The following is a 16290-nucleotide window of genomic DNA, read 5'->3' on the forward strand; positions in this document are numbered from 1 at the left end:
GCTGGGTTTTGTATGGCAGTATTGCAGAACAGAGCAAGTTGTTTGCCCTTCCCATACTGTGGGTCCTGGAGGTCTTTAGTCTGTTCGAGGGCTGGTTATGGATACATGTGTGCATGTGACTTATGTTGCTATTTTTATTTTTCTTTTTCATAAATGTGTAGATATTTCTGGTTTGGATACTACTGTAATTTGGAAGTAGGAAGAGTAGGATGATTCTCAAATGTCTAGTTATCTGTCTGTTTATTTTTCTAATCACTTCTCAAAAACTTTGGTGCAAACAGGTGGACAGCTATTTTCTCAAGCTTAAAATGCTTAGATCTTAGACCAAAATTAAAATTTCATGGGTTTCTTTTTGTCTTTTGGTGTAGATTTTCCAATAAATGTATTTTTTTTGTATTTGTGTGATTGATAGTTATGAAAAAACACAAAGCCCATCTAGGCTAGCACTTTAAAAGAGGTATTGCAAGCAGAGTCTTGGAATTTAACAAAAAAAGTTGTGTGATGTTTAAGTGCTCCATTTGATATTATTTTTCCTAGTGCACATGTTCTTTGAATTCAAGAAATCTTATATCCAGAGAATATTATATTTTCAATATCCCATGAAATATGAGAAATTGCCTCTGGTAAAGAACCAATGAACAGAGTGTTTTAACTTCTCTTACAACCAAGCCTTTTGATACACTGCTTATTAGTGCTTCTTACATCCTAAGTGTCAGATGTGGCGGTTTATTAGAAGACTTTGTCTTTGGAGAAAAGAGAATGTATTGTGTGGAATGTCCACCATCTCTGTATTAAGTGAAATGCTCTTAATTAGAGTTTTGCTAAGTGTCATTTCTCTGCAAAGACAAGTCTTGTAAAAACCCAGATCTACTTTCTCTGGAGGGCTGAGCTGTTTAGTAAATTCTTTGATGTTGACAATTTTTCTTGTAATTGGAAATGTAGCAAAAATTTTGTAGAATCTCTTCACATCAAGGCACCAAGACTTTTTACACAAGAATTCACTGTGTCGGTATAGATTTCATCCAAAATTATAATGGCCCTTTATGCTTTGCTGTCGTATTTCTTATTATAGCTAGAGCTCTCTTTCTGTTGTTCTAAGTAATACATAGAAATTTTCTTTGGTAAGTTGATGCAGGTTTGGTAATTGATGCATTGCAAAGTAATAGTTATTGTAGATGGTATTAAAATCCATTCTAGGGAGACAAATCCAACAGAAATACTCATGTATAAAAAAAGCATTCAGGAAGATCACTGGTAACAGGAAAGAATTTATATAATAGAAATGCGTTTAAATTCTTAATTTAGAGAGGCTGTTTAGAAGAACTGGGGAAGAAGCCAACCCAGAGAAGTCAAGAAAGATGAACCATAACAGCTGGAAAATGAAAAATACCTTGAAACACTTGGGCATTGCCCTTCACTATTGGAAGCAGGCAGCTTTTGTTTGTGTAAAAGAAGGAAACTATGCCTCTCTTCGTACTTTCTGATAACTATGGTGTCTTAGATTAGTAAAGAGAAGAAAAGAATGACATATTGAACAGAGATGATTTTTCTGATGTTATACATCTTGAGTGGTTTTGTGAAAGAATTTAAGAAATATGTGGTTGAGCTGCTGAGAAACATACAGAGGTCCTCTGAGCATAGCTACGAAAACTAGTTTGCATAATGGAGTTTAATTGCCAGAAGTACCTTAAGGCATTTAAGTCCTCATTTTATTGTGTGTGGGTTTGGCTTTTTGGGTCTGTGGTTTTTTTTGTTTTGTATGGTGGTGTTTTTTTTTTTAACATTAGTAGAGATCAAAGAATGTGAAAAAAGCATATATCTTAAATATACTTTTATCAACTTAGAACAAAACACTGAAGGGCAGAGAGGAGTTGATTCAACTTCAGTAATAACAAGACGTTGTGTTCCTTTGAATATCAAAACCCTCACTTCTAAGTTAGTTTTTACACCTCAGTTCCTTTTATTTTGCTAGCTCTACGAAACTAATTGCTCTTCTTGCTTTTCTGAGTTTTGTCTCGGTTGCTAACTCCTTACATATGTGAACTATCATTTCTTTGTAAAATCATGTGTTTCTTTGGATTGTAGTTTGCATTTCTTGCAAATGCGTTTTCTGGGTCCCTGATAGGCTTATGTTTTCAGACTTTGATTAGGAAGCGAACAGTGACCTGAGAGTACTGCTTTGGGTGTGGTTGTGTGGTGTAGCACCTCATGCAGTACTCCTGACGTCCAGAGCTGCCTCCGGAGGTTTTTGTCCTTTGTGAGGTGTAAGTTACGTACTCAAATTCCGATCCCTTTCTCCATGTCCCATCAAGGTGTGTGTGGCAGTACTTCTCCTTCAGTGAATACTTGTGATTATTTCTCCAGATGTCAGCTAGCTTCTGTCTTTCTTAAGCTATATTAAGCAGAAATGTTCCAAATATTTGTGCTTTATCATCATTTTGGTACACATTTCATCATTACCTTTGGTTTGCAGCCGCTTATATCATTGCAATAAAGAATTCTTTCTGCTTTAGGTAAATTTACTACTGGTGTACTTTTTTCTAAGTCATTGAAGTGTGTGCAGTTTATACTGGTTCTGCATTTAGTGTCTTCATTTTTGGTTTACTTCCAAAATATTTAGGCATTCTTTGAAGTCTTGGCTCTGTAGTTAAGACCACTTCCTTACTGTTTATGTACTCTTTCTTTCTTTGGAGATCTCAACTGATTTGTCAATATAAAGACTGACCAATAGTAGGATAGTATCATGCATCCAGAATAATAGGCTCTCATATAAGTAACAATGTACAGTGTTATTCCAGTCATGACGGTATTGAAAACATTTTTAAGTTTTTTTCTTTTCATTAGAATGGAAGTAACCCAGCTATAAATCGGACTACAGGTAGCTATCTGCTCATCTCTCCATCTAACTTCTGAAGGATTTTTAATACTGAAGTGCAGAGGTGCTTAATTGCTATTGAAAGGAGTGCAGTTACCAGTGGACATGGCTCCTGCCCCTGGGATGGCACATCTCCCCTGTCTACTGTGCAGCGGGCTGCGCTCGAGGCCCTCCCGCATGTGCAGTACTGTCAGGAAGCTATGTTACCCATGACAGACTTGGATTAACAAGCTGCTAATTTATATTAGGAAATGTTACTACGTATCTGTTGAAAGCAGGTTTTAAATGAAATGGAGGAAAAGGAGAACTGCCTTTGAGTTTTCCAGACAGGATCGTTTCTAAGCCTAACGGAGAAATCCTTTGAGTTGGGAGGTTTGAACCCAAACGTGGCCACTGCAACAAACAACATTGATTTCATAGAACTTGCATTTGCATTTAGATGCAGGGTGTCCAGCATCTGATAAATGCTCACTGATTCTGTTACAATTCTTTCTTTGATAGAAAACAGCTTGGGTTGAGGCTTGATTTCAGTTCTGTTGTGTGCTTGGTTTTGAATTGCCACCTTTCTTTTTAATGCTTTCAGTGCAGGAACAGAAGAAAGTTCAGGGTGGAATTATAATGTCCTAATAGCTTTGCTATCCAAATGGATTATTGTCTTTCTTGGGTCTGGCTTTCTTGAGTGGTATAACCCTTGTTCCTGGGTCTTTGGTCCTTGAAATGAAAAATCTTTGGCAAATCCATAGTGAATACTGCGTTGCGAAGATGCATATTAACAAGTGCATATTTAGTTAAACTTTTGTCTATGACTGTCTTTTTGTGTGTGACTTCTTTAACCCAGGTTAGTTGTAGGCTGTTGCTGTTGTATTACAGGAGGATTAGGCTGTAATATGGGTGAGACTGGTTGCTCCACTGTGTAGTACGTAAAATCCAGAGTACCAGAATGCTGGAAAGCGAAGCAAAACTCATTTGAAAAACAGGATAGATTTTAAATAAAGTTCAGTTTTAGGTAAAAGGTCAGGCTCTAGTTCCTTTTTTTATTTGTAGCAGTTCATCCGTATACCGTACTGTGCATATTGTATGTGTAAGGTAATCTCATTTTTTAATCTATTATAACTGTCCTTTTGATTCTTGAAAATCCTTTTGGTTATTTTGCATTCCAATATCGATCCCTGTCTGTCTGACTGCTTCAGCTGGGTAATCATTTTTCTTGTTTATCCCTAATCCTTTTAATATTTCCTTCCTGCCACTGTATAACAGTACAGTATGCCTGTTGTTTGGAATGTCTTTCAATGACGACTGTAAGACTGTACAGCACAAGTGGCTGTATTTTAGCCTAGATTTCACGAAACTGGTTTACAATGAAACAAAAATGCAAAGCTGAACATGTCTTCAAAGCGTGTACACTGACCTCAGTGCCTCGCTTTGCTTAGTCATACAAAATACTCGTCTTTATGAACCATATTCTATTTTCAACTGGTCTGAAAAATGAAATAGGAAGCTGGCTATTTCCAAATGCTTCTTATTCTGTATTCTGCTTAGGGACCTAACAGAAAAAATCAATTTTATTCCCTCTTTTTCTCTCTGTGTATATACATATGTATATACATACAGGTACTTATTAAAAACTTGCTTTCAAAGGAGCAGCTGTAGAACAGTTTAAGTATCTCAGCAGAAGCGTTTGGACCCGAGTCTCCAATAGTTCTCTTCAGCCTTCTCTTTGCATGAAAACATTCTGTCCTCGTTTCTATGGTGACTGAGTAAAGGCATCTCTGATCACACGAAATTTTGACAAAATTAGAAAAATCTCTCCCTGAAAAGGTTTCCAGAAATGCACGGATTCATTCCGTTTCATGGGAAGAATGAGGAGAAGACCCTCCCACCCCCGTCAGGGCTGTTCTGCTCCATTGCTCCCACACTAGGTTATACTTTCAGATCCTTTTGCTGTGCTAACCAGTGCTTTAACTGTTCTGCTTTTCTCATTAACTAAACTTGGCATATACTTTCTCTGCGTGTCAAAGCGAAGCATGCAAATATAATGAAGGAAAAGAATTTGATACAGAGGTGAAAGCAAAGGTTTTAATTCTTCTTAAGGAACCTCTTTTATTTCCATACTACTTTGGTATTAGCCAAGATGAGTGTGTCTCTATATGTGGTTGGGTTTTGTTACAACTGCTGTAGTTTAATAAAACAAACAAAAAATGCCTGAGATCTAGACTGCCTATATTCAGTGACTGTCTTAAAAACACCTCTAATTAGTAGCCAGTTTGAGTGAGTATGGTATAAACCTTTCAGGAAGGTGAAGAAGCTACCTTCTCTCAGAGACAGCACTGGTTATAACATAACAACTTTAGTAACTTGCCATTATACCTCCGCTTCCCCATAATAGCTCTGTAAGGTCATGGGAAACATGATTTTAAAAACACGTAATAGCTTTTGATATGGAGAAACTTTGTGAAAGTTCTAGCTTTATGGCTGGTGCTTTGTGCCAGACTTTCTAATGTTAATGGCAAAGGAAAAAAAAAAAAACAATTCCACATCTTGATTTCTTCTTTTTATTCTGTCCTTTGAAGGTTGGTCTCCTCCCCCTCATGCACTTAAGAACAAATATTCTTTGGTTGCAGTGAAAGGTCAGTTTGAATGTTGTTATGGCTTGACTTCCGAGATGCTACAACTTTCCTATATGCTTCTGAGAGGAAAATCAGATGGAAAAAGGAAATGTTTTTGAGACATTGTGACTTTTTGAATGATCTCAGCGTTAATATTAAAGCACACAGTACATTGTAACTTATTCAGTTATTATTTTTCAGTTACACATGGTAACTTAGGTGGTTCACTTATTCTTGGTAATTGCAGGGTGTCCTCTGTCATGTGCTTAGTAGCGGTGGTTCTTTTTGCAAGCTAATTGCAAAGTAACAGCAAGTAAGCCTGAACCTTCAGACCTACAGGAAGTAAAGTTTGTCTTGAAATGCAAATCTGTGCACATCTGGTACAATTAGTAGTTTATACCTAGGAATAGCACTGTCACCGATCAACTGAGTAATGTTATATTAAATGATCTGTAAGGCTGCCTTATAGAGTAGATATGAACTTTTGTTTCCAAGGATAGGAGTCTTATTTCAAATTCATCAAAATGTCAGTTTTTCTGTTTGGATTGTGTTCAGTTTATTAAAAATGTTATCTTCCCAGATACGTTTCTGAATTTCTTGAGAGGATTGGTTGACTCAGAATAGAAAGTTTGTAAAAGCTTGATTGATCCAGACTCTTCCTTTGTCTGTGCAGAGGTTCTTTGTTGGCTCAGGCTGGTGAGATGTCAGAGATAGCAGAACACTTCCAGCTTTGGTGGTGTTTGATGAAAGGCTATAAAGAGAACATGTCCCACGGAGAAACCTCATCAGCAAACCAACTGATAGTTTCAGTTCCTTGTCTAGTGGTTTGAAGTGCTGCTTTTTTTGAACATAAAGGCAATGTTTGTAGCCAGCTTAGTTTTTCTTAGTGGGTTGTAGGTTATCTTTTCAGGCTTAATGTGTGAGAAGTTTGATGGATGCATCCTTGACAAGTAATTGTTCTCCTTGTTAATGATTTCTCTTTTTATAAAGGACAGACTGAAATGTGATGAAGTTGTATATACTTTTTCCGTTAACTGTCTGATTCTTTGAAAATCAAACAGCAAAAGTGTATACAACTCCTCACTTCATTAAATTAATTCATGAGTTGTATAGGCAATTTCTTGCCTTGCTAAAACAGTCAACTTATTAAACAAGATCAGCTGTTTCAAGGCTCGAGGTAGAATGTTTTATAAAAATGTATTTTAGTTAGTGTGATAAGTGTCCCAAGTACAAACTCTGAATTACAAAACCAGACATCTGCTTTAACAAATAGTTTTTCTTTCTACGTACACTTAGAGTTGTCTGAAATTGTTCTTGTGAGGGAATCTACATTACAGATTAGGAGAAGGTAATGCATGCATATCTTCTTGCTATGCAGTCTGTGTGGTAAGATGTTTCTATGTTTGGGAATAAGCACCTTCTATATTTGCTGTGCTAATTTATTTCATAGTCAGTCATGTGTATAGTTCTCCCTTTCCTCAAAAATCTGATTTCTGAGGTTCCATACACTGCTTTGAAAAATGAAGTTCTCCTGTTTCTAGGCACATATAGTAGATGTTTATGTTCTGTTTATTATTATTTATTATTATTTGAAGATGTTGATTAGGAAGATCCTAATTTGTGCAATAGGCGGTAGTGTAAAACAACATCTGGGAGACAGGTTAGTACTTTGTAGTGTAGGTGCATACTTGACAGAGAAGCAGTAGGTTACTGTTGTGAATCTACCTTGGTCTATTGAGAAGCTGATTTGAAATAGTCCCAGTTTGGTGTATAAAAGAGGTAGAGTAGCAAAAATATCACTGGTGAGTGATTTCACATTTTTTTTGTGGATTCCATCATATCTGACAAGTCATGGCAGTCTGGTGAAGTTCCCAATGACTGGAAAGTGGGAAACAGAACATGGAAAATAAGGAGGTGATTGTTGACAGCCAACATGTTGAGAAGCTCAACATGACCTGTCAGTGTGTGCTCACAGCCCAGAAAGCCAACCATATCCTGGGCTGCATCAAAAGAACTAAGGCCAGCAGGTTGAGGAAGGTGATTCTGCCCCTTTGCTCTGCTCTGGTGAGACCCCACCTGGAATCCTGCATCCAGCTCTGGAGCCCTCGGCACAGGAAAGATATGGACCTGTTGCAGCAGGTCCAGAGGAGGCCACAAAAGTGATCCGAGGACTGGAGCACCTCTCCAGTGAGGACAGGCTGATAGAGTTGGGGTTGTTCAGCCTGGAGAAGAGAAGGCTGCAGGCAGACCTTAGAGCAGCCTTCCAGCACTTAAAGGGGGGCTACAAGAAAGCTGGAGAGGGAGTTTTTACAAGGGTGTGTAGTGATGGGACAAGGGCTAATGGCTTGAAGCTGAAAGAGGGTAGATTTAGATTAGATGTAAGGAAGAAATTGTTTGCTCTCAGGGTGGTGAGGCACTGGACCAGGTTGCCCATAGAAGCTGTGGATGCCCCCTCCCTGGCAGCGTCCAAGTTCAGGTTGGATGGGGTTTTTGAGCAAGCTGGTCTGGTGGAACATTTCCCTGCCCATGGCAGGGAGGTTGGAACTAGATGACCTATAAGGTCCTTTTCCAACCCAAACCATTCTATGACTCCATGATTCTGTGACGTGTTTTCTTATGTGTTCTTTTTGTGAGAGCTGGAAATGTTTGTTGATAAAGGAAAAAAGAGCTATTAAATGATTCCACCTTTGATGATATCTTATATAGCTGTATGTAATGGAATTAAATCAGGAATCCTGCTAAAGCAGTGACAGTTACAGCTGTATTAATGTTTGTAATTTGAGAATAAATTCAATTTTAATGCCTTCTTCAATGAAATAATGAAAAAGTAAACAACTTTACACAGAATCACAGAATGGTAGGGGTTGGAAGGGACCTCTGGGGATCATCTAGTCCAACCCCCCTCCCCAAGCAGGGTCACCTAGAGCAGCCTGCACAGGGCCTCATCAAGGCGGGTCTTGCATATCTCCGGAGACGGAGACTCCACAGCCCCTCTGGACAGCCTGTTCCAGTGCTCTGTCACCCTCAAAGTAAAGTTCTTCCTCATGTTCAGCTGGAACTTCCTCTGCTTCAGTTTGTGCCCGTTGCCCCTTGTCCTGTCACTGGGGACCACTGAAAGGAGTCTGGCCCCATCCTCCTGACACCCACCCTTGAGATATTTGTAAGCATTTATAAGGTCCCCTCTCAGCCTTCTTTTCTTCAGGCTGAACAAGCTCAGCTCCCTCAGCCTTTCCTCATAGGAGAGATGCTCCAGTCCCCTGATCATCCTCGTAGCCCTCCGCTGGACTCTCTCCAGTAGCTCTTCATCTTTCTTGAACTGGGGAGCCCAGAACTGGACACAGTACTCCAGATGGGGCCTCACTAGGGCAGAGTAGAGGGGAAGGAGAACCTCCCTCGACCTGCTGGTCACACTCTTCTCTAGTGCACCCTAAAGTATAATAGTATACTCTGTTAGTATAATGAATTGTAGAAACGTGTCTTGTATAAAAACCTTTATCCCTGTAAAGAGAAAAGCTGGATATGCTTGCTATTTGATGAGATAACAAGAAGAAAAAGCCTTGAAACTTTTCTGAATGGTTGCTTAAAAGTAATGTCGTTTATTCAGGTTTGGTATCAAAATGAGGAGCCCTCATCAGCTTTTACTGAACTGCAGTAAAATAGAACCCCCACCTCCTTATATTGCAGTGAGTGCTGGGCTCAGGACACAGTTACGCTAATGTCGTGCTAGCTGATTGAAGTTTTAACTAGAATATAGTAATGCTACACTCGGAGCTACTGGATTTTCCTGTTTTAGGTAAAGATTACTTTCACAAGTATGAAGTAGGAACTGTAAAATAAAACACTTCAAATACTGCCAATCACTTCTTGTTTCAGCCACTTGCTCCTTTCCACAAGAGGAAAGTCACATCTAAATCAAGAACCAAATCGTGACGTAGTCGGTAGAAAGTTTGTTTACCTGCCCTTGACTCTGCTGAGCGCTGGAGTTAGGGAAGCTGAAGGACAATTGTTTGTCGGCTGATCCAGCTTAGGTTAACATATTTAACTTTCCTGTTGCTCAGTTGCATTTGTATACTGGGAAGAGAGTGTTTTACCATGCACATAGTTTGAGATTAGAATGTGGAAGCACAATATTTGCACAGGTAGTAGTAAGGAGGGGTTTTGGTTATTTGTCAGGACTATGAAGTAGAAAAGTAGTAGTGACTCTGGATTATAAAGAAAAACTTAAGTTTGATTTGTAAGTATCCGCTGGTGTTACGTAACCTGGTATTAAAACACAAACATGTTTTTGCAAGGTGGTGGTTGTTTGTGTTTAAACCATTTCTTCTGAAAGCGATGCCAGTTTTATTTAATAGTAGAGTCCTGTTGTATTCTGTTACATTTAACTACATTGAGCACAATAATGTGGAAAAGGCTATCAAAGATAGTAACTATGAAACACTGAGTGAACATTTTGTATAAAAATGCTTGTCATGGTTCGCTCTAAAATTTCTCTTTCTTCTACTGCTTGCAATACTTCTTGCATGCTGATAGCTACGTATCTGTTTTCTTCGTATTTTTGCTAGGTGAGCTTATCAACTCCAACAGTAGGCTTTGCGTTGGTCTTCAAAATGAATGTATCCAGAGTCCTGAATAGTCTGAATCCCAATAGGTGGCTTGCATTTCTGGCAAACCTTGCATTTCTGGCCAAAAGTTGGCTTAAATTGGTCAAATACAAACAGTCCTTAAGGAAACACTTATCTTGATATAGATATAAGTAAGTTTGTAAATGCAGTCAAGTAAAAATAGTAGGTAAACTTTTTCAAATGTGTATGGTGAGAAGCCTTTTCACACGAGAGACTGCATGAGGATGGGGTTATCTGTTGGTCATGGAAATCAGGAGATCACTGGATGCGTGATGCTAGGGCAGATCAAGTAATGAACAGTGTGAATTTAAGGGTCTGTCATGAGCATGCACTTCAAGGGCGGCATCTGCACTACTGTTCTATCACTTCTCTGTGCACGATTGAACAACATGCAGTGGAAAATGAAGATTTTTAAAAGCTAAAATGGCTGCCTCTTATTGTAGCTATAAACTAAGGAACATCAATTAAAAAATGGAACTAGTATGTTATCTATTATTTATACAACTTTCTGCAGTGAACCTCTGTAACCAGTAATGTTCAGTCTGAACAATGTGTTTAATAAAGCAGAGAAGAACCTAAACATAAGGGTAGGTTTAAAAAAAATTGCTCTTACAAATGTTACTTAAAACTCTAGGCAAAGTACATATCTAGCCTAGGCTATTTTAAAGATAGATGGAAATAGTGGGGTTTTTAACTGTGAGAAAAGAGTTATGATGCTATCTAGTATCAAGTATTGAAGTTAGTAATCTCTGTTGCTTGTAAGAAGATAAAGTACGTGAAGGAAATGTAATTATTTTTTGGTTCTGTCTTGCTGTACTTGCTATATTTGCTAACTAAAATTGAGGCAAATGTTTATATTCGTTATTTCCTTTTGCAATTACAAATACTAAGAGCTAGATTAATATTTTTCTGAGCACTTACATGTCTAGGCATAAGATCCCTCTAAGTTTAGATGAAACTAAAGGACAGTTAGCAAATCAACCACATAGACAAGCAGTACTGCTTTCTTTCTTCAATATGATCTAGAATTCCAAGGAATATACTAAAATTAAGTGTAAAAATTATCTTGGGGGGGAGGGGGAAGAATTGCTGTTATTGACATTTGGTGTATGTTTGGAAGCAGGATTATACATTTGCTGTGTTGCTTGTAGTTTTAAAAATATAAATACATTATCTAGTAACAGTGAGTTACTCAAATCTTGGAGAAGATATTCTTGACTTTTTATCAGAGATGCTCATATTTGATACATCTTATTCGATCTTTGAAATTATCACTAGAAATGAATTTTTTAAATGGCAATAGCTGAAGCATCAGATTAATAAAGTTAGTGGTGTTTTTCCCTGTTTCTGCTCTTCTGCATCTAACTTTAATGACAACAAGCAAAGTAGTCAATTAATTTTATAGAGATAATACTGACATTTGTAGTAGAACCATCTAGTTTACAAACTTGCAAATAACCAAAAAGTAGTACAAACAGTTTATAAATTCAGGTCTTGGTTTTCTGTTGTTGTGTGGTTTTTTTCTGGTCGGGCCTGGGAAGGCTCCCTGCATTGCCTCCAGACATGTAACTCACCATGTTCTATTGACCTCAAGATATTGCTCTTCTGAGTGTCTTGAGTCCACCTGTATTTTAACGGTGCTCAGGTATATGGGGCAAAGTGAGACCCTCTTGGATACTAGCAAGTTTCTCACTGTTTGCATTATGGACCAAATCGGTTGCAGGAGTGGTCTGTTTTTTCCTAGTGTGGCTTAGCCAGTGGAGGGCATGATGCAACATTTTTGCCAGAATCCATATCTGCTTTTTTCAGAATGGGGAATCTTGACTGTTTTTTCAAGTTTTGAAAGAGTGTTACCCAGTTGCCCAAGGGCCTTCTTTTACGTCTTCGTTCTCTCTTTGTCTTAGCTCAGTGTTTGTCCAGCTTGTCGCCGTTCCCACTGACTTGTTGACCTTGCTCCTCAGTGTTACTTTTCTTCTTGCTATGTGCCTGCAACCAGTGCCTCAAACCTCTGGTGCCTGTAGCCAGTGCTGGTCAAACCTCTTCTCCTTTACTATGCAAGCCACTGAAGTACCTAGGAACAACACTTTTATTGTGAGCTTTGGGAGCATGTACAGGAAAAATCATCTTCTGCTAATGTGTGGACGCTCCAAATATGTTAGCTGTTGAACTTTTAACCAGTTTTTTGAATATGTGAAACCTCGCTTCAGGTCATTGAAGTTTAATAAATCAATCAAAATCAGTTGCTCATAATGGAAAGTCTTAAGAAACTGAAGGTGGAGGTGAGAACATCAGGGCTGCGCATGATATGACAAGTTGTTTCGTAATGTAGTGGCCAAATGTGTATCTTCACAGCTGTTTTTTGAGGCTGTGTGGCTTCAGCAGTCACACACATTGCACAAATTAGAATTTTTGTGAAGTATTTCATAACTCACCCACCATCTTGCAAATGCGAAGATCTTTTTAGGCATATTCCATAATTTTTACTAATCAGTTTAGCAGCAGCAATTGCCTTTTCTTTTTATTGTTTTAGAGGGAGGGAGAAGAAAGGGAGCTTTGTTTGAGCTCATCTTTACAGCTTCAGTACAGTATTTTACTGACATTTAAGGCACGCTGATTTTTCTCTCCCTTTCAGAAGAGAAACCTGATTGCTCCAAGGCCCGCTGTGAAGTCCAGTTTTCTCCTCGCTGTCCAGAAGATTCCATCCTGATTGAAGGCTATGCTCCTCCCGGTGAATGCTGTCCACTCCCGAGCCGTTGTGTGTGTAATCCTGCAGGCTGCCTGAGGAAGGTTTGCCAGCCTGGCTATTTGAATATACTGGTTTCCAAGGCATCAGGAAAGCCAGGGGAATGCTGTGATCTCTATGAATGTAAACCAGGTAAAAGTGGACATGGGTTTTTTTTCCATTTTTCAATTTTTTCTAACTGTCTGACAAGCAAAATAACCTATATAATTGCATCTAATAAAGCCTATATAGCCTCTAAATTCTTCTTGTTCTTCTTCAAAATTAAAATGATTCTATGTGGGCAATACTCATTAAAAAAAAAGATAACAAAGTTTATCATAAATTTTACTTTCTTTTTTTCTTCAGACATTAATTTCAAACTGAGCAACAAGGGAAAAGTAGCCTAGTGAGAGTATTGCATTTCTGTGGATGCTACTAGTGAAAGTGACATACTGATTAGATTATACAAAGGTTTTTCACAGTAGGAATATATTGTGCACAGACAGAGATTTAAGGTTTCTGTCTTAAGAATTTCCTAGATTACAAAGTGATGACCCTTAAAAACTGGAGAGTAAAAAGGATTGTGGAGGAGCATAGTGAAAGAATTTACACAATTTTCAGTATTTACCCATTTTCCATTTCATGAGAACATGAATCACCCTTTCTTGTGATTTATTATTCTCGGTGAAGTGGAAGATGTAATTCACTCTTCTTTTTGATCCAGGCTTTGGTAAAGATGAATAATACAAAGAGAGGGATGAAAACAGGCATATAAAATTGTATGATCCAAAATCTTATATGCAGACAGGTTTGAGCGTGCTTAAGCTGTTCCTTTCCCATCCTTGTTTAACATTTTCTTAAATCCTTCACAGAAGAAGATAGCACAATCTTTCTGTCTTCCAGTGCTTCTCTTTATGTTTTTCCTAATATCCAATGCCAGAGTGCCTGTGTGGAAATTTAAGCAAACGTTTTTGTTCTGTATCCTGAGTGGTTGGTGAACAAGTCTTTATAATAAATTTTGCTCTGGAACATTTTGTCAACCTTAGTCTTCTTTCATCCAGAATTAGCTGTAATTTCTTATGACATAGTTTCCTTGGACTCCTTCCTTGTTATGTTGCCGCTCTCTAAGTTTTCTTAAGTTTATCCACATGTCTTTAAAATGTGGTGTCCAAAAGCAGACTACTTTTTTGGCTGAGTCTTCATCAGCACTAAATACTGTAGAATAATTACTTTCTGCCTTTCATGCAAAATTTTAAATACACACTGACTCTTGTAAAGGAGTTATGTTTAGTTTGTGAAGTGCTGTGATCCCAAGATCTGTATGTAGCATGACTGCTACTGAACCACAATATTTGTACATTTTAATTCTTCCTATATATGCTTCAAGTATGCCTTTTCTTAATTTTATCTTGCCAACTTTGGATTATTTCTCAAAATAAATGTTAGCTCTGATCACATCCTCCCGACTGTCATTTGCATTCCCATCTGGTAGTTTGCAAATAACTCCATCCAAACTTACCTTTGTGGGTTACTTCTTAAAGGTTGTTTTCAGCTTGTTAGTATTACAAAATCTTCAAACTGAATACGTGATTATTTATTGCATTAGTGGAGTTATGTAACTGTGTGTATGTTGCTCTCTGAAGTAGTTTGTTGTAGGGAATTAAGAGATGAAGGTACCTGGGACTGGAAAAATGAAGATGCATGTTAGGAGGGTAGAAGAGCAGACGCTTTGAAGAGATTGGGGAAGGAGACTAATGGAATTTAAGGGAAGTGTAGGGCTTTGCAATGGGGGTTAGAAATGGAGAGGCTAGGGGAAAGCAGAGAGTTCCCCCCTGCCTTGGGAGATGATGAAGGTGTGTTTCTCAGGCAGTGGCTATGAGGCTGAGGAGTGTAGGTGGGTACTCTTGTGCACCCCTACAGTGATAGGTAATGAAAGATGCAGTGGCCAAACTACAGAGTAAGTGGGGCCCCAGCTTGGTGCAGGCAGGGCTTTTACTATGTAATTATTAGTCAATACATAGCCTGATTTTTGTCACGTTAGACTTCAGTGGCTGTCCAAGCTGACATTTACAACTTTGATCTAGATGTTTCTTCTGTTTGCTGTTGGACGTAGTGGGAAGATTGCAAAGGAGAAACAAGCCAACACAAGACTGGAAGACAGGGAAAGGAATAGGTGAATGTTGACAAATCTTCGTAGGCTACAAGTTATTTTCCACAGAAGGTGCTTTTTTTTTGTGGCACATCTTTGCAAATCTGAACTTTTTTCAGTTTTCAGAGGAACCATGTTTTCAAAGAGTGTAAACTGTACTTGTATAGACAACATAATTTGTGCTTGATATACGAAGAAAATTAGAGACAAAACAAATACAGACATCTTTTTTTTAATGTTTCCTTTCTTTTAGAAAATTTAGGGATTTTATATCTAAATTTGCAAGTCAGTGTGTACCTTGCTGGTTTTGTCATCTAAACTGTTCCATCGTGTTCACCACTGTCTGGTTTTGAACACATTTCTTTGTTTAAGAATAGGCAATGGAATATCTTGTTTTATTAGGATTGTATATTCATAAGCTTATAGAAATCTTAGATAATTTAGGTTGGAAAGCTAGATGACTCTGTAGGTAATCTAGTCCATCCTCCTTCTCCTGCATTGTTTTATGCCATTTACTCTCTACGTGTATATACATGTACCACTGTATATGTAATAGCATATAACTGGTTTTATGTATGTATGAACAGTATGTGAATTATCTGTGTGGATTTGCTGAAATAGTGGTCATAAAGTAAAGTCAGGTCATAATCCTTGCATGGCATAAGTATTTATTCAGCCCATGGTAATCCTGGTAATAAACCTTGTGTCTTCAGAGTTTGACTTCTGATCCTGAAGAACTGCAGGATAGAAGAGATGGAGATGAACTGAACTAGCAACACTTTGTTCCTTGTTTCCTCTATTTTTAGTGCCATGTTGCTGAAAAAAGTGGGACAATGGACAGTATAAGGCCTGGTAGATAAGTGTTCATGCTGAGTTTCTTATGGGGCTGATGTCACTGGTTTTACTGAGTAGTGTCAGCATGTCTATGGAGTTTTGTCCTAGTTTCGTCTGGGATAGTTAATTTTCTTCCCAGTAGCTGCTATGTTTTGGATTTAGTACAAGAAGAATGTTGATAACACTGATGTTTTTAATTGTTGCTAAGAAATCAAGGACTTTTTCCAGTCCCTTATGATCAGCTAATGAGCGGATTTGCAGGAACTGGGAGGGAGCACAGCCAGGTAGTGAGCCCAAGCTGGCCCGTGGAAATATTCCATACCATGGACGTCATGCTCAGTTTATAAATGGAGGTTGGCTGGGGGGCAGGAGTCCTTTTTGTTTCTCTCTTTTCTGGGAGTTTCAACTAAATCCTCTTTTTTTCCGGGAGTTCGAACTTCTGAGTCTGCTCTTTTTTCAGGAGTTCCGCAAAATTTGCGAAA

The 16290-nt window shown here is 38.3% G+C and overlaps 1 protein-coding gene across 3 annotated transcripts in view; it reads left to right on the plus strand.

Annotated features, from left to right (window-relative positions):
• CRIM1 (cysteine rich transmembrane BMP regulator 1) overlaps positions 1-16290 on the plus strand; it is a 202181-nt gene that overhangs the window by 81563 nt on the left and 104328 nt on the right. For 2 of the 3 annotated variants that reach the window (XM_075412684.1, XM_075412685.1), the window contains one exon: positions 12736-12978. The exons of the other annotated variant lie outside the window; for it this stretch is intronic. In XM_075412684.1, coding sequence (XP_075268799.1) covers positions 12736-12978 — 243 coding nt within the window. The remainder of the gene's footprint in view (positions 1-12735; positions 12979-16290) is intronic. 3 annotated transcript variants of the gene reach the window in all.

Source organism: Opisthocomus hoazin, chromosome 2 (genome assembly GCF_030867145.1).
Source record: "Opisthocomus hoazin isolate bOpiHoa1 chromosome 2, bOpiHoa1.hap1, whole genome shotgun sequence".
NCBI classification, from domain to species: domain Eukaryota; kingdom Metazoa; phylum Chordata; class Aves; order Opisthocomiformes; family Opisthocomidae; genus Opisthocomus; species Opisthocomus hoazin.